The sequence below is a fragment of the Chroicocephalus ridibundus genome, chromosome 2 (assembly GCF_963924245.1).
Source record: "Chroicocephalus ridibundus chromosome 2, bChrRid1.1, whole genome shotgun sequence".
Taxonomy (NCBI): Eukaryota; Metazoa; Chordata; class Aves; order Charadriiformes; family Laridae; genus Chroicocephalus; species Chroicocephalus ridibundus.
In genome coordinates this window covers 118,225,158-118,247,019 of record NC_086285.1, presented here as the reverse complement: position 1 = coordinate 118,247,019, position 21,862 = coordinate 118,225,158, and the positions used below count along the sequence as shown (strand labels likewise).

At 45.2% G+C, this 21,862-nt stretch overlaps 1 protein-coding gene across 2 annotated transcripts in view; it reads right to left on the bottom strand.

The window, feature by feature from the left end:
- Nucleotides 1-2,406: 2,406 nt before the first annotated feature.
- CABLES1 (Cdk5 and Abl enzyme substrate 1) overlaps nt 2,407-21,862 on the bottom strand; it is a 73,707-nt gene continuing 54,251 nt past the window's right edge. For both annotated transcript variants that reach the window (XM_063326704.1, XM_063326705.1), the window contains 6 exons: nt 19,358-19,457; nt 17,663-17,819; nt 16,765-16,868; nt 6,166-6,272; nt 5,020-5,227; nt 2,407-3,423 (listed from right to left, as the gene is read on the bottom strand). In XM_063326704.1, coding sequence (XP_063182774.1) covers nt 3,283-3,423; nt 5,020-5,227; nt 6,166-6,272; nt 16,765-16,868; nt 17,663-17,819; nt 19,358-19,457 — 817 coding nt within the window. In that variant the 3' untranslated portion in view covers nt 2,407-3,282. The remainder of the gene's footprint in view (nt 3,424-5,019; nt 5,228-6,165; nt 6,273-16,764; nt 16,869-17,662; nt 17,820-19,357; nt 19,458-21,862) is intronic.

Below are 21,862 nucleotides of genomic sequence, written 5' to 3'. Positions count from 1 at the left end.
CAAGGAGATGAATGCCAGGAGATGGTGAGGGCTCTCGGGCAATCCCACCACTGGCTTCTTAATAAGCAGCTTTATGTCCCAGAGGACGACAAAACCAAAACCATTTGACACAAACAGATGAGAGAACGGAATATTTTTACATACCGTCACTGGTGGAAAAGAGTCTGGGTTTTTCAAAATTTTTTTTAACTTTTATTTATTTTTTTAGAAAAGGAATAAACTCTGCATGGTAGAGTGTACGGTATATCATTTCAAAACAGAACAAGTGATATGGAATGGATTATTTTCCCAAACTATTCAAAGTTGAACCTAAAATCATTTGTAAATCAACACTCATTACCATGTAAGACAAAGGCAAACAATCAACATGGTTTTTTTGTTTGGTACAGATTTTCCTCTACCACTTCAGCCTGAATTTTCCCAGGGTTGGGGAGAAAAAGGGGGGCAAATCCTGCCCGTTGTCCTAACCATAATTGTACTGACCAAGCTTTGTGCTCTGAGATCTAGCATCATATGGCTTTATATACGTTCCTAAGTGAACAGTGCAACATCATCACCATCTTAAGTGTTTATTCCACATTCAAACTGTAACTGAACATCAGCCCGGAACCCTTTCCCGCCCCCAAAACAACGACGAGAACAACAACGAAAAGCAGAAAGTCTCCAGCGATCAGATTTCATCCCAGAAATCTGTGTAAACTGTAGATCAGGGTTGGGTAGCAGCACAGAAGACAAAAGATGTGACAGCGTGATTCAATAGCGTCTGTAAAGACTACTGTAAGACTGTCATTCTTTAGTCTGCATCTTGCAATCACAATTTGCTTTTTCCCTGCAATACTATAAAGCAACTTTAAAAAAAACTAAAAAAAAAACCCCAAAAAAATCAGACTCGAAAGCAAAAGGTAGAAGCCTTTACGGAAAGGTAAAGCTTCTGCTTAGCCTTGAGTGGTCGCTATTAGAAACAGATCTCTGCAATCAGAAGCAAATCTTGAACGTATATACAAGATTTCGGTGGGAAGGGATGCAGCCGAGGATGGAAGCCCACCTGGCAGACCTGCAGACCGTTTTGGCTTGTAGGTCAACACCACACTGCCGTCTGGGGTTAAATAAACCGGGAGGGCAGCCTTAGGCTTAGGTGCGCTCCAGGCTCTTGGCTCCTCTGTTCCTTGGCTTCGTGGGGGCTGGGAGGAGGAGGAGGAGGAGGAGGAGGGAGCAGAAGCGCCGGCGAGGGCCCCCCCTCCCCTCGCCCCGCAGCCGGACGGGTGACATGTGGGTTGCAGAGACACGGAGTGTTGCACCGGGGAGGTAAGTGCACGCTTTTCTCTTTACCCCCTCCTCCCCAATCCCGTTGGAATGTATCTAATCAGTAATTAGATAAGTATTAATAATAACAACTGTAAGCTAGCACAGTCGCCCTCCCTCTTAAAATGGAGGGAGCGCAACAGCATCAAACAAGTTCCCCTTTGTCCTGACACGTGTAACCTTTCCAGATCCTACAGAGCAATCATACGCAGGCGTTTTTCATGCTAGAATTTAAAGGAGTCGAAGCTGGTAAAGAAACTGGATGTTTCCTGGCCTAACTGAAGGAAATAATACAACTGATCAAAATAAGAGCGAAAGAAAATAAGCGTTAGTGTGTTTACATCCTCTGGTATGTCCCACTTCTCTACGTTCTGCTCGCAAGCCCTTTCCATGCTCTGAGCAAGCACTCCCAAACTTAAGAAAGGTAAGGCTTCAGCTAAAATCTCATGCTTGAGATTTTAATTATTTTTTTTTTTAAGTAAATACCGTAACTGTGAGTATTTGAGTTTGCCGGATCCGTGTGGGGCCTGTCGAGGGCAAGGCTTGTTAAGTGAGCCAGCACAGGAGAAGATTGGACAGGGGTGTAATCTCAACAACTGGACGACGTCCGTAAGCATGGCGCTAGCTTAGTGTGCACGGAGCATCAGGGAGCTTGGGTCGAAACCCTCTGGCTTTCTGGGTGTCCAGTCAGAACCAGGGAAGCTGCGAGAAGTTTTACTGTAAAACTCCAGTACTGAAATGTCTGAAGGAACTGGACCTTTAACTTCAGTGGGCACTGATTTTAGGTTTTGCACAGTCAATTCTAGTTGAAGACCAAAAAACTTTAACGATAGCTGATGCCCCTGCCGTCGGAGCCTTAAGACACCTGTTACACTGCTGAGCCCTACTCTTTTTTTGTTTTTGTTTTTTTTTTTTTTTAATAAAACACTGTTTTAAGATACAGCACAATCAATGTGCTTATTACGCACTCTAACATAGAGCACAGAAATACAACACTACAGAGTGCAAGTCTAACCATCTCCACAGTGGGAAAAGTGCGAAGGTTAAAAATATGCATGTGGCTTAACACAAGATATTTTTAAAAAACATGACATGGAAATCTCATACGAATGCTTTCATCTTTATCACAAACATGACTGAAAACTCAAGGTCAGTTGCTGATCCTTCTCTCGTAGTAGTAGTAGTAGTAGTGTAATCCTTTCAAAAGTACAATGTTGGAAAGATCAGAGAATAAAAAAAAAAACAAACCAAGTGTCCAAAAATGATCCCGTTTACCACTTTTCCAGTAGTTATGTTTGTCAAGAAGTAAACACGTAAGGTCACCTTGATCTTCGCCATCGGTAACTGATACGCTCGGAAACAGCTAAGCCAACCACCCGCACTGAGATCAGTTCGGTGTCGCACACGCACACGCACACGGCTACACACACAAACACCCCACAGGAAAAAAGTGCACTTTCAATTGCTGATACAAAAATAGATTGGCACATTCTTTTTTTTTGTTTTGTTTTTGACACAGTGAAGATATCCTCTTTAAAAGCTTTTTCACGGTAAGAAGTCCTCTCGGAAGTTGCAGCAGGTCTGTAGAAAAAGCGCTATGAGAATGCACTCGCGTGGGCTTCCAGGGTTTGTGTGATGGAGGGAGGGGTGGTCACGGAGGCTGCCCTTCAAATTTTTGCCTACTTTTATAGCTGTAGTCCCCACAGGTAGGGTCAGTCGCCACCCAGTTTCAGCACGTTAACCATTTACCAACAGCTCGGTCCTCACCTGCTTTCAGAAAGTAACGACAGGTAAATTTGTCAAAGCTGAGAGTCTTTACGTCGATGCGGTGTTTCCTATACGTTGCCGGAAAAACTGTTTTGGGGAGAGAGAGAGAGAGTGAAGTGTTAGGAGTCTGATTTTGCATTTCCAGTAGTAACTGCGGCTCAGGAGAGCCAAGTGGGAACAGTCGGGAGCCCCTTCCCCGCAGGGCAGCCAGTGCTAGGAGTTCTGCACCAAGCGTCTGTAGTGCGGCATCACTTCGTGCTCGGGAAGGTGGAGAGCAAACTCCAAGGCCACCAGCACCGGGAACTCGAAGGCGATCAGCTCACGCCTGTTCAGCCGGAACTTCTCTTCCAGTTTCTGCAACGACAGCCGAGGCGGTAAATAAGTAAATAAACACATAAATAAATAAATAAAGTCTTTGTGAATGAGGGTTTGATTTTCCAGTGCTTTCTTACAGATGACATTATTCAAAACATGCGTGCTGCTGTCCTTAAACCTCTGCCCTGCTGGACTGGCACGGGTCTCTCTAGGTTTAGAGAAGGAGAGCAGCGTGAACTGGATGTACCCATTCCTTGCTGTGAAGGTGAACTCAGCCAGCTCAGCCAGCCAGGCTATTTCTGACATGTTTGTCATGTCGCTCATTCCAGCTCCAGCAGATACATCTTCTAACGATCACAGAGATTACCACTGCAGGAAGAGGAAAATCCTGGCTTCAAGCAAACACCAAAATCGCTGGTGTAATGGGAGACATGCGGCTCGTAACTCCCCACAAACTTCCTGCGCTGCTTGAAATCGCTAATTTTCCTCTCAGCATTAGACTGTGTTACAACACCCTATTGGGGAAATTATTTCTGCTACAATTAGATACGTTTGATCTTAATACCTCAGAGGCAGAAGGTGTAATCTCCAACAACCATAAGAATAGTGAGTAATAGAAACTCCTATCCTCAAGGGGGATGAGATGGGTTTCATAGTTTGCTTTCTGCTGTAATGTACTAACCCTCCCATCTGCTCTGCTGTTGTCACTGGATTTGGACGCTACAAGTAGGCAACCAGCTGTTCAGGGATATTCTCCCCCCATCCTCTTATGATCTCCCCGTCCACTCCTCCGCTAACTGGGTCTACTAAAAAATTCAGTAGGTCTTAAGGATGGACCGATGTTTCAGAATAGCATGGGAGGCCAGATTTTCCAACTCCCACCAGGCTGATTTTTTTCCTGGTTATTTGGAGGGCCTTCTAACAAACTGACTGTCCACCCAGCTCTGTGGCTGTGGCAGAGGGGCATGATTCCACAGTTCTGCCCCCCAACCAAATGTCCATGTCTCTTGAACTAAATGAGCTGGTTGTAGCCAAAGTACCCAGTTACCTGCCCTAACTTTCTGCAGCTGTTAAACCAGATTGGTATCTTGGTGCTTGCAAATGGACTACGGAATAACACTCCTTTCTGTTAACTCTTTCATAAGGAGTAGGTGGAAACCCAAACACTCTACTCTACAAAAAAAAAACCAAAACAGCTGGGCTGAGGTGTTCTAATGGGAACACTTCTTTAGGTTTTCTTGACCAAAAGCTGAACTTGATGAAAGAAGTACAAACTCTGTAGTCTACTAGACTCCCTCTGAAATTAGTATCTGCAATTAGCTCTCAAAGGAGAGTCTTTAGTGACTCTTGAAAACATAATTAAAAGCAAAATGAATTTCCTGAGGTTTAATTTTTGACTTGTATTGAGAGAATGGTGGTCAGATACCTCTCAAACCTCACAGTATCTGACACCAGGGTCTTCAATCACATCAAGCGAGCTTGACATTGAGTACTACTACTTCCACATAAATGTATAACAAAAAAAAAAAAGCATTTAGCTGGCTGTACAGACGGTGACTACTGACAAGCAGGCTTGCATAGACCACGTGCTGGCACTTCATGTAGAAGGAACACTGGAAACCTATGGATACGTACATCTATAAGATGCTTGACTTCATGTTTTCTGAGGTCACTGCCAATTTTGGCTGCTAAAAGAACACAGGCTCCAGCACAAAGCTTTCTATTCTGCTTGTTCAGCTTCCCCTTGAGAGCGAGCTTCTCAAAGTAGACAAAGGCCATGGCCACTGTAGGCTCTTCAAAACCACATTCTTCTTGAGCAAGCTTGCGCATTTCTCTCTTCAAGCTGAGTAAAGAGACCAGACAAGTATGCTGTGAACTGCGTTTTCAAGCATTTCTCATTTCACCCTAAGAGCCATCCTTTCAGAGATTCCCGCTTAGTCAAAGGGAGGGCAAAAAGAAAATGTAATTTACGTTAATTACATTATGTTAATTGCACTGTTTTGGGGACATTTCATGGCACATTTTGACCTCACCCTTCCCCCTCACTGCCCCCAACAGATAGTTGCGTCAAACTATAAAAGCAACTGAAAAGCATTGACATTTTTAGTAACAATATTTCATCAGAGGTCTTAAGGTGCATACACTTTATTTAGTAACACCAGCTTGATTGCTTGTGCTCTACGTGCAGCTCTGCTGCCGGTTACGGTTGGCCAAATCCAAACCGACAGTCTTTCCACGTACTGCAGTACTGTCTGGTTACGGAGCAACGCGACTCGGTATCCTTCCAGCCAGTTCAGTCAAATGAAATGATCAGTACTTCAGTGAAGCAATATGTCTAGCCTGCCACACTCTAAGGAGTGGTGAAATACTACAACTTTGCTGTGAAGCTGCCCACTTGTTTCCCTTCTGGCCACTCTCTCTGGACAAGGCACAGAAGTCAGCGTTTTTCTTTTCTCAGTCTCTTTTTAAGCTAAGTGCCATGAGCTTAGAGACTCTGTTGTGTTATTTTTCTGGCTATTTTCGCATAGCGCATGCCCAGCTTGCATCCTCATCCCGTTAGATGCCACATTTGACACCTGAGCGGTGTGTGTTTGTACATTCCCCTGTCTTGTTTACTCAGCCCACTAATCAAAGCAATGGTCTGACTTATTCTGCACCTCTGCCGGTCACTGCTCCTGGAAGATCAATCAGTGCTGTCCTTCCCCTCGCGTGCAGCAGCAGTTGTGCTGACACAGGAGACAGCTGCATCACGTTGCAGCCTTACCACACTTCGCAACGTACCTTCTTATTTTACTGAGCGTTAACTTGATGTGAGGGAACTTCTCCTTAAAGGTCTCGTTCATGTCCTTCTTGAGATCTGATGGCTTCACGTAGTCTATGACTGTGGTCTGTAACACACGGTCAAGCGAGAATTGCTCTTTTAGTTTGTAACAAACAAGATCGCTCAATTTCCAGAAGCAAGGAATACCAAACAAATGCCAGTCAATCCCAACGCTTTCAGGAGAGGGGAAAATTCAGTCTGAATTAAGGCAACAATTTGTCTGTGACTGCTCTGTCAGAGCAAGTCACCTGAAATCCGAGACGACTGTTCAGCACATGCCCTGAACAACACAGACCTTATTAGGATCCTCCAAGTATCGCTAAAAGTAAGTTTAAGCTAAATGTGGGCGGATAAAACCTAGCTGAGAAATCTTGTTAAACAAAAAAAAAGAATCATCACAGGAACTGATTTGATGCCCAGATTTCGTGTGCGTATCTCCATGCGGTTCTGAGACACATTGTGAGTTTCTCTCAAACCGATTCCTCAAAGGAACTGCTGGTACAAATTCTTGACTGCCATAGCATATGTTTCTGAAAATACAGGTAATTAACCTGCATGGCTGGTCATTCAGTAGAGTGCAAGATAGTAATGCTGTCAGAAGTTAGGCAGTAAGTGGACAAAAATATTGAGTTAGGACAACGTTCAAAGTGTACAGTCTACCTCCTTTACACTGAGCTTGCTATTCCCTTTTGCCACAACCTAAAGGATTTCCTCAAGTAGCAGAGGGTCCTCCCGGCCACTCCTGCAATGCCAGCGCTCGCACCGAGGGGCATGCAGCACTTCTCTGGTTCCTTCAGTTACCCAAATCCTTTGTCACCACTCACCTGGCCAAAAATCTATCAGCAGAACAACAAACCAACCTTCATTTTGGGGATGCGCCAATTCCTTTCCTGACTTTGGCTGTTCGGCCTCTCGGGCAGAAGCAGAAAAGAGCCCCAGCCTGGGCAAGCCAAGGGACAACCTGGTCCCCAGGCAAGCAGCTCCCGGCCAGCTTCAAGCACGGGCGGTGGGAGAGCAGCAGTCTGCAGCGCAGTGCATTCTCCTTCCAGCAAAAGCATTTTTCCCTCCTAATTTCTGTTTCTGATTAACCTATGCTATGGCAAAGGGCTGTTAACGCTAAACAACAAGATGTTGAAAGAGACAGGCAAAACATCTGCCGCATGTTATGCCTTTATGGAAAATGGAGCCTGGCTGTATTATATCCTCAGGGGAATGCAAATCAGCCCAAAAAGACCGACTGCATATGCTTGCAATTTTTTTTCAATAATTAAAACAGTATATGGAAGGGCTTGGGGAGGAGAGAGTGTAATGGCTCTAGAGAGCAATCGGACAACTCTTGTTACCCGATCATGTTCTAGTCTGGAGCCAAAATGAGCATGAAGGGAAGTAACGCACACCTAACTTTTCCTGCACTTTATTTAGGAGATATGGTACTGAAATAATGGATAATTATAGGAATTTAAAAGAAAACAGAGCATATGTTTCCCTGAATAGCACACAGCAGTATTTGAGGTAAACTACTGTAATAGGAATATAACAACAACTTGCCACAGGGTGTTGTTACAGTCATACACTCATTTTAAAATGTGGGCCATTCTGCTATCTGATTCGCAGTGTGAGAAGCTTTATCTGTCCCGATAAACTGTTCCCCTCTATGTCCTGGCAGGTAACTCTGCTGGGAACATCATGCAGAACAGCTGCCTGCCCATTTTCCTAAATGCTTGTGAGCCCCCTCCAACACAGTTACGTGTTAGGCACCAGTCCAAACTTTACTCAGTAAAGGGGATAATTTATTAAGGAAACTCAGTCCTAGCATAGAAAGCCACATCAGCCCTCTTCAGCCACCCCTGCTGCCCTGCATGCGTATGGATGAGCTCGAGACACTGCACTGCCATCAAGGTTAAAAATTCATACTCTGTCTTGACACTGAAGCAGGCAATGCACTATCACCCCTGAATAAAAGGAAGAGAGGAAAAGACAGGGAGAAGAAACCTTGGGAAGGTTTCTTGGAGGGAAAAGGCTTCAACTGAATGTGTGGGTCTGCCTGGTTTTAATCGTGCTGAGGTTGGAAGGATGTACGCACGCACCCCTGCGGCCGTGGCTCTTCACCACCGACAGCTTCTCCTGTGCTGCTTCTCACCTGGCAGGGCTCAGCCCTCCGAAGCAGAGGAATGAAGATCTTACCAATTACTCCTCTCCTTTCTTTCCCTGGGATGTCGCTGCCTGCCTGCTCCTTGGTTTTTTTGCCAGAGGATTATCAGCAAGCTGGGTGCTTCTAACATACAGATACACTGGGAGTTCTATGTGTAATTAAGAGGGTTCCTCTTATTACTGTTATAAGAGACTATTGAAACGAGCCACATGACATAATTCAGACCAGCGCCATCTGCTACTCAAAGTACAGAAGCACCAGTCCATGCTGCTCTTACTTACAGAGTCAAGAGACACTGAGCACATAAAGGTTACCCGCTATTAAATCCAAAGATTATTTTAGTCACTAACAGCATTTTTTTGGTTGTCTTAGGCAATCCTAGAAAGAGTGAGCTCAGTTCTACTGTGTGAACCTACACGACACCTTATTTCATGCTTCGCTGCGAACCTAACTGCCTGTTGTTTGCTCTCCATCACCACGGAGCTGCTTAGTTTTATCTTAATTATCTCCCTCAAAGTGATCACGTTTTTTTTGCGGCAGGCCTGCCATTTGACTCTCTCCAGGTAATCGTCTTCACTCGCCCAGCGGAGGATGCAATCACGCACGAACGTCTCCCACCCGACAGAGACCACTCATCAGCAGAAAGGGCACACGGCAGCGGCGGGAGGGCCCGGCCATCCTCCGGCCTCAGCTCCCCAGGAATTATGCTGGACAGCAAGTTCCAGTTGCTTTCATCTCTAACAAGTAGGTGCTGGCGTGACCCCAGCTCGGGGGGCGACTGTGCAGAGGGGGAGCGAGCCCCAGGCTCTGCCACGCAGCAGCAGCCCCCTCCTGGGGTGCACCTTTCCCCACGGCTGCTCCACAGGCACCCTCTGTTTTACCTGGGACTCCTCCAGCCCGCGGGAGACTTGCCAGAATTCAGCTAAATTCTCTTTAGAAGGAGAAAAGCTCTTTTTAAAAAAAAATAAAAAATTATTTAAAGCAAAGCACTCAAAAGGCTTGAGAATAAGCAGGCTGCTTAAAACTGAAAATGGTAAGGAGGTACGGCTATTTTTAAACAGAGAGATTTGTCAATTTTGTCCTGATGATAAGAATCTCCCCCCCACCCCCACCCCCAACTCCGTATACTGCTGCTTCCTGCAAGACAACAGTCTCTATGATATAAATCACAATAATGAAATCCAGATGAAAGCTGGTGTGTGCTGGTTTTGATTCATGTAACAGGATAACGGCAGCATGTTTGAACACACTGGCTCTAAGGCAGCTGTCTCATCTTGTCAGTGCCACGCCGGAGAGCTCAGCTAACTGCCCTTATTCTCAAAGAAAGGAAGGAACTGGGCAACTTTATTTTTTTCCCCTTCTCTTTTTTTTTTTTTTTTTTTTGTCGCTGCTGCAGAAGCCCAACTTTGTGTGAGCAGTGGGATGCTGTTTGCCCAGTTGGTGCCTACAGAAATGTGTCCATGTGGGACCCTGCCCACCACAGAGGCAGCAAAAAAAAAAAAGAAAGGGAACATCCGTTGATAGGTAATTTAAAAGCAATGCTAAATTAGTGTCTGTTGAGCGATCAGATCAGTTACCCCCTTCTAACTGTTTCTGACCAGGATCCCCTCTTGCTCTCACCCTGTGGCTGGGGCGCAGCACCCACAAAGCTACAGAGAAATCCCAGTCCTGCCTGGGGTACCTCCTGTACCCCACGAACGGCTTGGCACTGAGCAGACATCCCCTGCTGCTGCTCCTGCCCACGAGGGATAGAGTGGAGGAAACCTCTGGGGTGGCCCAGTGACCCCCACGGACCAGCTGGGATCTGATGCATGAGGGCCCAGACCTAATGTCATCTTTCGCTGCCTGCTCTCTGCTCAGCGTGTACGCTTCTCTTCTCTGTTTTAGGCCATTTCATTGCGCTTGAGCTGTCTGCAAGTCCCAAACAAAGCTGCCACATTGAGGAGAAGACATAGAATCATAGAATTGTTTTTCCTGGAAAAGACCTTTAAGATCATCAAGTCCAACCATCAACCTAACATTGCCAAGTCCACCACTAAAACATGTCCTGTGCATGGTCCCATGCATCTACACATCATCTCCAGGGATGGTGACTCAAACACTTCCCTGGGCAGCCTGTTCCAATGCTTCACAACCCTTTCAATGAAGAAATTTTTCCTGACGTCCAATCTAAACCTCCGCTGGCGCGACTTGAGGCCGTTTCCTCTTGTCCTATCCCCTCTTACTTGTGAGAAGAGACCGACCCCCACCTCTCTACAGCCTCCTTTCAGGTAGTTGTAGAGAGCGATAAGGTCTCCCCTCAGCCTCCTTTTCTCCAGGCTAAACAACCCCAGCTCCCTCAGCCGCTCCTCGTAAGACCTGCGCTCCAGACCCCTCACCAGCTTCGTTGCCCTTCTCTGGACACACTCCAGAATCTCAATGTCTTTTTTGTAGTGAGGGGCCCAAAACTGAACACAATACTCAAGGTGCAGCCTCACCAGTGCCCAGTACAGGGGGACGATCACTTCCCTACTCCTGCTGTCCACACTATTCCTGATACAAGCCAGGATGCTATTGGCCTTCTTGGCCACCTGGGCACACTGCTGGCTCATATTCAGCCGGCTATCTGTAAACAGTGTGGATTTTTGTCTGTCTGGAACAACTCTGGTATTGCCCATGTAGGCGCACCGTTCAATACCGATGCCCCAAATTTTATGAAGGGTTTGCAAATATTTCGCTAAAAGGAGCACAGCGTTTTTCTTTCCAAACCTGCTTTCTCATACATAATGCCATTCCCTAGCAGGCAGGCTCTCTGCACTCCCAGAGCTGTCAGACACACGAGCAGGGCACTGGGAACTACCAAACTGTCTCTCTCATACTCTAATCGCGAATGTTTGTAACTTCTGTCATCCAGAAACGTCTGTCTTGTTTCTCACAGCTTATTTGCACAAAACACGTTTCACTTCAGCCTTCAGCAATGCTCCTTCGTGAGCCCTGTTCACGTTCTCTGTATACAAAGCTGTGTATGTATATTTTAGTTTGGCGATGGAAGTTGCGCAAGACGAATGAAAGCCTTGATATATGGTCGCTGACACATGCCTGGACAACAGGATAAATGCTTTGGCCGAAATCTGTACTCTGCACACTTTTTGCATGGCTGGCAGTTTTGAACTTGGAGGTTGCCTTGTGTGTTATTCACACGCGTTTTCAAGCAGCTGCTTTCTGATAGGAAAGCTGTATATATAGTTTCACAAATATGGGAGGAGGGAGGATGCCTGAAATGGCTGGAAAGACTGGCAAGATGAAATATTGTTGAAAATAAATCCTACTTTGGCACGCTACCAATAAAAGATGATCTAGGCTTGGATGCCTCTATCTCCCGCTTAAGAAGGATAAAATCAGAATAAAATAGGTGAATAACATGAAAGATATATATATAGGCTCTCTTCATCTGTCACTACTGTGTACCCCTGATAAATCTACTTCACAGACAGCAGAGAGAAGACTGATACCTTTAACAGAATTTTGGCAGGCTGATGGTAAGTTCTGAACCGCATAAGAACTGAAAAGAAGTCAATGACTCTGCACTGCTTGGCTACCTTAACGCATACCGTAGGTCACCAGCTATGTAGCTATGAACTGTCAGTAACCCAATTCATATACTTACGGCTGAAGATGCATATGGGAAATCCTGATAGAGCAGAGGCTTAAACTGATGATGGAAAATGGGAGTGATTCCTTATCTATAATTAAATAAGGAAAATAACCCAAACAACAACAAAAAAGGAAAAGGAAGACTAAAAGAAGATGTTTCTGTTGTTAGAAAGTTACTAACGTTCAAGGGTCTTAAGCTGAAAGATTTCAAATTTCACAAAGCAAATAATCTCAAAACTGCCTCTTGGAATTGAAGTACATGGAAGGACGCCAGTTTATTTTATACGGTTAACACACTGGAATCATTCTCAATTAATGCAGCGTGTCATTGTTACAAAACAGTTGTTTATTGGAGTCTCAGCCAAATACAGCATCGAATGCATAGAGCACAGGGCTTAAATAGGAATATATATACCACCCCTGTGATCCTCTCCTCCCTGAGACTTTTGGGAACAAGGTCAGAAGCTGATTAAAAAACAGTCTGGAGATGCTTAATTTACAGCTACGGAAGCGCCTCGAAGCAGAGGGTGACGGCACCGAAGGACGCTGGCTGCAGGGGAGTACTCCTGACCTTGACGCTCCTTGTGAAAGACAGAACCAGGGAGCGAGAGACCGAAGGCGCTACATCATCCTGCAGGGCTTTTTGTTAGACTGAACGGCCAGGGCAGCAAGCAGTTCTAATTTTAAAATCCCATCGGCGGACTAATATTTAATAACGCAGCCTGGCAGCGCTCGACACCAGTGCAGCAGTACCTGGCAAACGCGGGCTGACGGCCAGCCCCGCTGTAAGAGCACTGCGGGCTTTTGCGACGCGCTTTTTTTATGAGCGGCGCGGAGATGCCGATTTATTTGGACATAATTAAACCAATACCCTGAAATCGTCGTTAAGTACCCAAACCAATTGCCAAGCGCATCCCTTGGGCGCGGATAGATGGGGTATGGCAGGGATGTTGTTACAGAAGGGTCACTCAAAGTCAAGACGCTGCCGATATGGGCTTTTCTTCTTTTGCTGCACGTGCTGGCAGTGCGCTGAAGATGCTCCTGTGTTTGTGTGTTACCAACAAAAGCAGGACAGCGGGGGCCAGCTGCGTGCCCGGTGTGGGGTGAGTTTTCTCCTTCTGCAGGGAAGGAGTTTGTTTCTGCTGTGGCAAGAACGCAGGGAGGCCAGGGAGGCACCGACGAGTTTGGATGTACCCTGGTCACCACAGAAATTACTGCTCTGTCTGGTAGATAAAAGTTCCCATTCTAGAGAGATTTAAGAATCTGCAAGAATTCCTGGTTTAGCGGTATCAGCCAGGAAGACATCTGTTAACCGTGACATGATGTTTCCCTCCTCCCCCCCACCCCCAAGCACAAAATTCTTCTACCTCTTACTGTTTATATTGCGGTAGAGATTGTAGACTCTCCTACGAAGCCAACATAAAACAAAAATAATTTCTCCAGGGTAGACCAGAATTTAAATACGACTAACACAATTAAGAGAAGCTGTAGAGTTTGTGTTGGGAAAGTATTGAAGCTGCTTTTTCAGAATCACCCCCTGACAGGCTGTTTGTGGGTATTACTTTTAGAAATGTGACAGGGACGTGCATACCCTTTCAAGCTAGGAACGTGGACGTAAAGAAAGACCAAACCGAAAGCACTTCTTCCCCACAGCTATCTTCGAGGAGGAAGCTCAGCTACTCCTTGAAAACAGCTGAGGACTTGCAGCTAAAAATCCTCTGCAGGTCAGGACTAATTCAGCCCGGTAAAGTTACAAGACTGTTAAAATCGATGTCAGTGATGATAAACTCAGGCTCCGCAAAAACAGAGGGAACGACACGTCGCGTAGGCTGGAGTGCTGACTGCACGTATTTCAGAGGAAAATCCGAGCAGGACCACACGTTTTTCCTGCCTCATGCCTCAGGATAAAGCCTGCAGTGTTTACTGATGCAGCACTCACACAGACGGAGTTTCACCATCGGAGAAATCCTGGCCTGCGAAGCACGAGCTGGGCTCCCAGGAGTAATACGGGCGCGTGTAGCCCTGTTCCGCAGCCAGCGCCGCAGCCCAGCCCTCAGCCTCGCTCATCCGCACCGCCATGTGTTCCCCTTCCTCCCGCACACCTTCCCCACATTAATTGCTCTGACATCCGTAAGGGGCTGGGGGGGATGAGGGGAGGTGGGGGGAAATATCTACAAGCTCGCAGCTGCCAAGCATTAATGCTAAATGCTGGCCAAGTAACAAAACTTTAATTACAAGCTGCAGCGCTCCGCACACAGCTAAATGTTGGGCGCTGACATCGGAGCTGCTCTCAGCTGCTCCGGCACTTGCGAGAGGCAGTTAATTACTGCTATATTCCGCTCAGGACCAGAGACTGGTTTCAATCTGCGTGCAGCAGCTCTACAGCTCCGCGGTCACTTGGCGGAGGTCTGTCGATACCGCGATGGCTGTGCACGGTCAGGAAAAAAAAAAACCAACGCAGGTTTCTCGCTGGCCTCAGACTGCAATTTGCTTTAATTGCAGCATACGCTGATTTTTTTATATTTGGGGAAGAAAATGACTCGAAATTACAGCCTATTATGCTCCTGTTCACGCTGATGCGAACTGCAGGGAGGGGGAACGCCAGCTGAGTCTGGAAAGTCTAATATGGATGCGAGTAAAGTCTCCTATGGAGACAATATGGCCCTATTTTCACCAGCTCGACACACAAGCCCTCCCTACCCGCAGCCCGTGTTGCAAAATCCTATTTAACCTGCAAGTTCCCGGGACACTCTGACACTATCTTTCCTCCCTGAAGGAAACACCAGCCCCTTGTGAAATCTCTCGGCCGAGCCCTGAAGAACAGCCACCCACTCTCTTGGGTTTCTTGCAAAGCTGTGCAGCTCCCGCGTGGCATCACAGCTATGCTGCCTCGACCGGGGGCAGGCAAAACCCTTGGACCTCGGACAAGAGAGCTCTTGGCACGTGCCGGTTATTCCCACCAAGAAAAGAAACACGGCACTTAATGTCCTTCAGCCTTTTCTTAGGTTAGTGCTGCCTTCACAGCGGGAGACGCAAGTGCTGCAGACCCTTGGGCAGTGCTGAAGAAGTGATGGCTGGAAGGCAAATTCAGGCAAAAAATAACCCCCAAAATGTGAAATAAGGCATTTTTCCAGACACAACAGTAATTAACTCCTAGAGAAAACGAAAAAGCAGGAAGACCCCAGCCAGCGCAGATATATTCTAGACAAATAATGACATTGATTTTAACAATTGCCCTTGAAGTCCATTTTTCACTTTTAAAGCATCTAATCATACCTCTGCGACAGTGGAAATCCCCAGCCAGCTCCTTACTGCAATAAAAGCACCCCAAAATGCTGTGGTTAACCAGCATGTGGAAAAGAAGGGCATCGAACACCCGGTCCCTGTGGGTGGAGATCTCCCCTGACCTAGTTTGGCTCTTCTGACCACATCCATCTCAACACCAAGTTGAAAAGGGATCAAAGACCTCAGGTGATCCCAGAGGACTCAGATGGCCTGGCGCACATTGGCAGCTGCGAAAGCTATGTTCACTTTGGACGCCAGTTAACAACGTCTTTACGTTTGAGGGATGACAGTTCCCCGTCCGTGACAGTAACCGTATCAAAACCTAACGAATATTTTTCCCACCCAGTTGTAGCTGCCGTGAGGGGTTGACACTTTGTGGGTTGGCAGCCAAAAAATAACTTGCCAACCCTAAAAGTAAAACTGGCTGAAAGTAAGCAGAGGACATACTGGACTTCCCACTTGAAAATTTAGCACAAACGCAGAGCTCGATTAAGCCTTTCTGTGCAACAGGCAGAACACTCTTGCCAGCAAGGAGTTAAGCTTCAGTCTACATGGAACATGTAAAATCCATTTCTTTTGAAGAAAGGAGCACCCAAGAGCCCTGTTATGAAATAAAGACCAGCGTAAGGGGCAGAAAAGAACCTACAAAGACGGTGTATTTACACACGTTCATAGTTTATCCTATCCTATTTCTATATAGGTAAGAGTACTAGGACACCATTTTAAAAAAAAAAAAAAAAAAAAGCAGCTTTTTCCTGCTGCCTACTACTACTTTGGATGTGTAATTCAGACAGATAGGTGCTCACACACATACGACAGCACTGCATCTTGCAGGAGTCCTGCCAAAATAGCACACCAGGCTACAGACTTGGTGCAACTGAGAAAAGGCTACAGGAGTCTCTCAGCAGAGAAAACACGGAGTTAGAGCACAGATCAAGGAAGAGTTATGCGTCTGGATTGTTACGGGCTTGGATATAGTGAAAAATACACTGGCTCTCCTCATAATTGCTGCAATTAAAGGAAGGACTATCCCATGGTGAAATAAATACCTGGGAAACAAAGGCTCTACTAGACACCGAAGCGCTGTTCTAAGGAGTGAATGATAAGCATCAAAACACAATGCAGCTTCATGACTTCGGAAAAACCCTAATGGGCATCCTCCTATTTTGTAATACATGCCAATTAGAGGAAGTATAAATTTTCCTCTGAATGCGAGAGAATAAGTGCATTGTTCCAACAAGCCTTTCATCTAAAGCGTTTATGAAATACAGCGGTAATAAACGCGTTTACTTTTTTAATACCTCCACGAGTTTGTTTTTACAGGTCCCAGTAAGTAACTGTCACGTAGAACAAAGCATTCCAAACAGCTGTTATTAGTAGATTTAAAAAAAAAATAATCTTTCTAAAATATGGCCAAATGTAACCTCAACCTTCAAAATACTGTTACCGAAACTTATCTGTGCTACACCTAATTTTGCGTATCACTTACCATATATGAAGGAAATATTAAAACCCGCTTATGTTTTCCACACGGCCATTGGGGATCATCTAAAAGATTTGGGTCGTATTCAACAAAGTCTCCAAGGTCACTACCTACAAAACAATGGTAAATTTAAGAAAAGAATTCATTACATCAAGAAATCTCTGGACTTAACAGAAGTGGCAAATGAGTTCACAGACAACGCACAAAACAATATTCATGCAAGGTTTTTGAAAGAGTCGAAAGATTTTTCTAAATCTTGAAAACTCTAAGTATTTCAATACTAATAAAATTTGCAAAGACACAGAGGACCTACAGCTTATGAATTACCTGGTAAATGGGAATATAGGGCTTACAGAACTGTAAAATTATATGAAGCGCCACAATGCCTTTTATTCCCGGCAACAAGTTTTCATCTGTTTATGTGGATGTTTTGATTTGTTTCATTAAACATGCCAAACTATCTTAAGCATATAGTGCTTTGGCTTATGTTTTGTGCCTGGTTTTGTAAACACAGCCCTTTCCAGCTGAATAAAGGTCACGAGGACGATTTACACCTTCAGCGTATGACTACTGTGTTGCCACTGTAAATTTTCCATAGCAAAGGAAGGTAACGATGAGCCTGATGCAGGAGGAACAGACAATGCTGGTGACAGGAGGAGGCACGCCGAGTGCCATCAGGGGCAGGGGAGAGGACCAGCAGCCCTGTTTACTTAACTTCCCATCATCCGCAAGCCAGCTATGCTAAATAAACATGGAATGAGCTGTTTCACCCATGACATGAGACTGTATTTTGCTTAATTTAAGCAAAAAGGGGGACTAAAACATGACATCCGTCCATCCTTCACAATAACTACCTATCGCCAGGGTACCCAAGGATATTAGAACAAGCTTCTTGAGAAGTTACCTGCATCAATGCTCCCCTGGGTGCTGTTAGCTCTTGCCAAAGAAAGGCTACGATGGCTTGCATTGCGAAATTGGGAGAAGGATGAGGTGGAGTCTATTGTGTTCCTCCGAGTTCCCAGAGCGTTGGTGGGAAATAGGAACTGTGTATAAGAAACCGTCTAAAAAGAAAGTCAGAACGGACAGACAGTTACTATCAGCCCAGCTCAGCCGCAGCGGGATGCCTTTGGCGCATCCTGATTGTAAGCAAGAGAAGCCAAATTAGCGGAGGATTTTCTGGATTTAATAGTTAGGCACAGATGAATAAACACCAGTCACCCACATTTGCTTCACTGCAGTCACTTTATCCATGCGAAAAAAAAAACTTCTGCAAAGGCATTAATTCTTCAACAAAACAAACCCACAAACGCAAGCTCTAATATGCTGGATTTACAAAATCCTACTCAAGGGTCAGATTTAAAAATATGTCAATTTGGTCGGGTTGGGTTTTTTTTTTTTTTTCAGTGGGCCTTCTCTGTAGCAGGTTTCAGGTGCTTCTTTACTGAAACAGCATCATCCCTACGGGTCCCTCAGCACAGAGCAGCCAGAGGCAAATCACTTGAACGTTGCTAAACTTGAGCACTTTCTCCGGTATTTTTGTCCTTTAGGATTTTGTCTGGCAGAGTCTTACTGGTGTTGTAAGTGAGCTACCAGTTTACAGCAATGGTTGTGGGAGATCATTTACTACCTCCTAACACGGACTGAGTGTGAATGAACAACTTGTGACAAAATTATTTTTAGAGCGTACCAATTCTCCAGTTTCATCCTTGGCCTTGCTTCTCACAGGTTTATTTTCCAAAAATAACATTATATTGAAGAAAAAAAAAAAAGAGTCTAAAGAGTCTCAGACTCCAGACTGGTTTACTAGGAGGAGGTCAGAACAGGTATCAAATAAATCATGTGAGCTTTCATTTATTTATAAGCAGACAGATTGTCTTCAGGAATTTACAGCCTGTGGTCTGGCCTGACACCTGGTTAGGTGAGCGCACCATGTGTAGCAGCATTGACCTAACGCCTTTCAATCCATAAATGGCAGCAGACTGGGTAAACTGAACTGTAAAAAGTAAATCAAGCTTTCAGAAAAAAATGTTTTAGTTTATGATTAAAATTGTCTCTCCTCTATATACTTGTTTAAAACGGATCACTTTCCCTACAGATTCGTAATTGCTTATTCTATTCAAGTGAATACACTCCTGGATTTTGAAATACTCATCAGATTTGTACTTCTGTCTTCCTGCTCTTTGGAAAATATACCATTAAGAAAAAAATATTTTATTAAATAAAATTGAGAGCAAGCAGAATTACAGCTTACAACTCTCAACAGAAATTATTTTCAGGCCTCTGACAATATACTCTGCGGTGATACCTCCTGTTAGAGCCAGGGGAAGGCTGCGCGATTCAGCAATTCTTTACAGACTCAGATGTTGCCGCAGGCAAATTTCTTCAAGGAAACAGAGTTGTTTGCATTGACAGCTTGGTCTGAATTCCAGTTTGCACATACTGTGCTTTAACTATAGTGTTACAGTGCACGTTTTAATTTATTTTTCTATCTGTGCTTGTTATTAGTTACACATTTTTTTCCCCTTATTACAAAAATCTAACGTAGTAGTAACTGAAGTAGTAGTAGAAGTAGTAACTGAAGTAGTAACTGAATCCCCACCTTCCCATCCGCTCCGAGCTCCACACCTTCAAGACCAATTATCTCTTTGAGACACACTCCGGTAGAATGGCACTGGCGTCCACCTTCCAGCTTCATATCCCTGGGGAACAGAAACCAGAGCAGAAACAGCTCTTAATATACATACCTGGTTTACCTTCCACCACCCAATGCTGAAATAAGGTATAGCAGCATTAATCCAAACATGCCAATGCACAGCACAGATCAGAGAACTTCTTCTACGGGCAGCACTTGTGTTGTCTAAAATACATTAAAATGCAGGTTGCACCTCATACCCCACCTATGGTGTAGAGCAAGGTTCCCCGTCATGGGGTGCCTCTGACAGAACCTGGCAGTGGGAAGGAACTGGAAGTCATATACACTTCAGGTGAGATCCAACAATGTAGCTTGAGCACTTAAGTGCCATGTATCCAGCAGACGAATGCTCCTACAGAACATACGCACGTCCCCCTACGCCGTCGGACAGAAACTGCTGAATTCAGGAGGGATTCCTGCTCCTCCAAGTGCAGGAGAGTGTCCAAAGCCCAGCGACCCTCCTGCTGGACGTGAGCAGGAGAAACCCAGCTGTCCATTGCCTTGGGATGGAAATTCGGGGATCTACTTTAGGAGGACTGACCTGTTTGCCATCTTACACTTGGAGGGAAATGAGATGCCCGACAGAAGCAGGCTGTATCCCATGCTTTAGCCTCACAATCAAAATATGAGTGAAAATAAAAGAAAAAAAAGGGCAAATTTATGCGCCGCAAATAACAGCTGTATACAACTCCGGAGCACTTATCTCACAATATTTTCCTAGTTGAAAATTATTTCCACTGAGGTCCAAGTACGTTCTTAAAAATCTGTGTGGGAGAGACACTGACACTGAGGCAGGGGGAAGCCCTGCAGGCTCTTCACCCGACTGCAGGGCTGGACTTTGTCTCTGCACACCCTGTTTCCTCGTCTTCCCTTTCCAACCTGTCACTCATGTTACTTCTCTGCAACATGGCAATCAGCAAGTCCCCAATAAATCATGTGCCCTACTGCTGGAAAAATCCAACACGTCTATCTGCTGGAAAACATACTTCTGTGACAAAGGAAAAGACTGTATCAAGTTTCTAATCCCAACAAAGCCCTCTTAGTTTCTTGACTGGGGTTCATTTAGCACGGTGTCACATCGTTATTCTTGTTTCCTGATATCGTGTTACTGAGGGGCTGGACAAATAATTATGTAAAAATAACCCTCTGTCAGAAGCATGGGATTAGCCTCTCTGCTCTTGTGCACAACGTGCTTAAAGGAACTATTTCTCATAGAGATAAATGCCAAATAGTAACCATTTCAGCAGGTCTTATCTAAGAAACAAGCAAACAATTTCAGGAAGCCCCCAACCCCAAAAATGAGAACAAAAATCTGAATTACCTGAAATAATATAAGAGCAGTTTAGTTCCCTTCCACTCAAAACCTTGCAGACACAGAGGAAGGAATAATGCCATGATGGCTTTGAAAACAAGCCATGGAGAAATTTCTCCATGCAATTAACAGACAAGGATAGACAACTCTGTAATTCATAAAATGAAAATCTGGCACTCTTTGAACAGTCAGCACACCAGCTTTTAAAAACAAGAGCAGCTCTGGGGACTGAGAAGAAATCAGTGCTCTGGATGCAGGGATCGGAGTCAGCTGGCAAGCGTGAGCACACACAGGAATGATCCCTGGACATGAGCTGAAGATCGATGGGCACTGATGTCTCCATTTTCCCCATCTTCCTGATCTTTCTAAAGACTGCTCTACTGTCAGGACCCTGTGAAAAACACCGCAGTTACTACCCCTCATCCTGAGTAGCAAGGGTTACTTAGGGTCTCCTGCTCCTCTACATATGCTCTGTGTTTCTAGGTAGTACACGATTGCTTGTGTTGTAAAAGAGAGTAATAAAATATTACTGTTTGGAGAGAAATGTGTTCACAAAACAGAGAACTAAACTTCCTCTCTAGAGGAAAATAATCTGAACTAAACAACATGCAGTTTCTTATTAATGTATAAATGGAAAGGCTCATCCTAGCTTACGCACATCCTCCTCTCGCTGGTAAAAGATCTCAGTGAACACTTAATAGGAAATTAGAGCCCCTAAGTGACTCTACCTTATCCTTCTTGAGTTTCTTCTTACTAAAACCAACATCAAGCTAGTCATGTCTTTGTAGGACAATCCTTCATTTTTCCCTCCCTCCCTCCTATTACAGACAAATAAGTTCACAAATGCCCCAGCAAGCCCAAGGGCTGCCACCTTGCTGCTGGGAGAGCCCCAGCACAGCTGCTTCCTCCCCACACCCCTAAAATCCCAAGTGCAATTAGGAAAGACCTGGGGGATGCCTGCGCTTTGCCCTCCGCAAACAAATCATGCCTGGGGAACAGTCAGGATGGTTGTCTGGGTACAGCCACCACACCAGTGCTACCAACCACTGCCACCGAGTTCTTCAGGACACACGCCCTCATGTGGCACGACAGTCAATGGG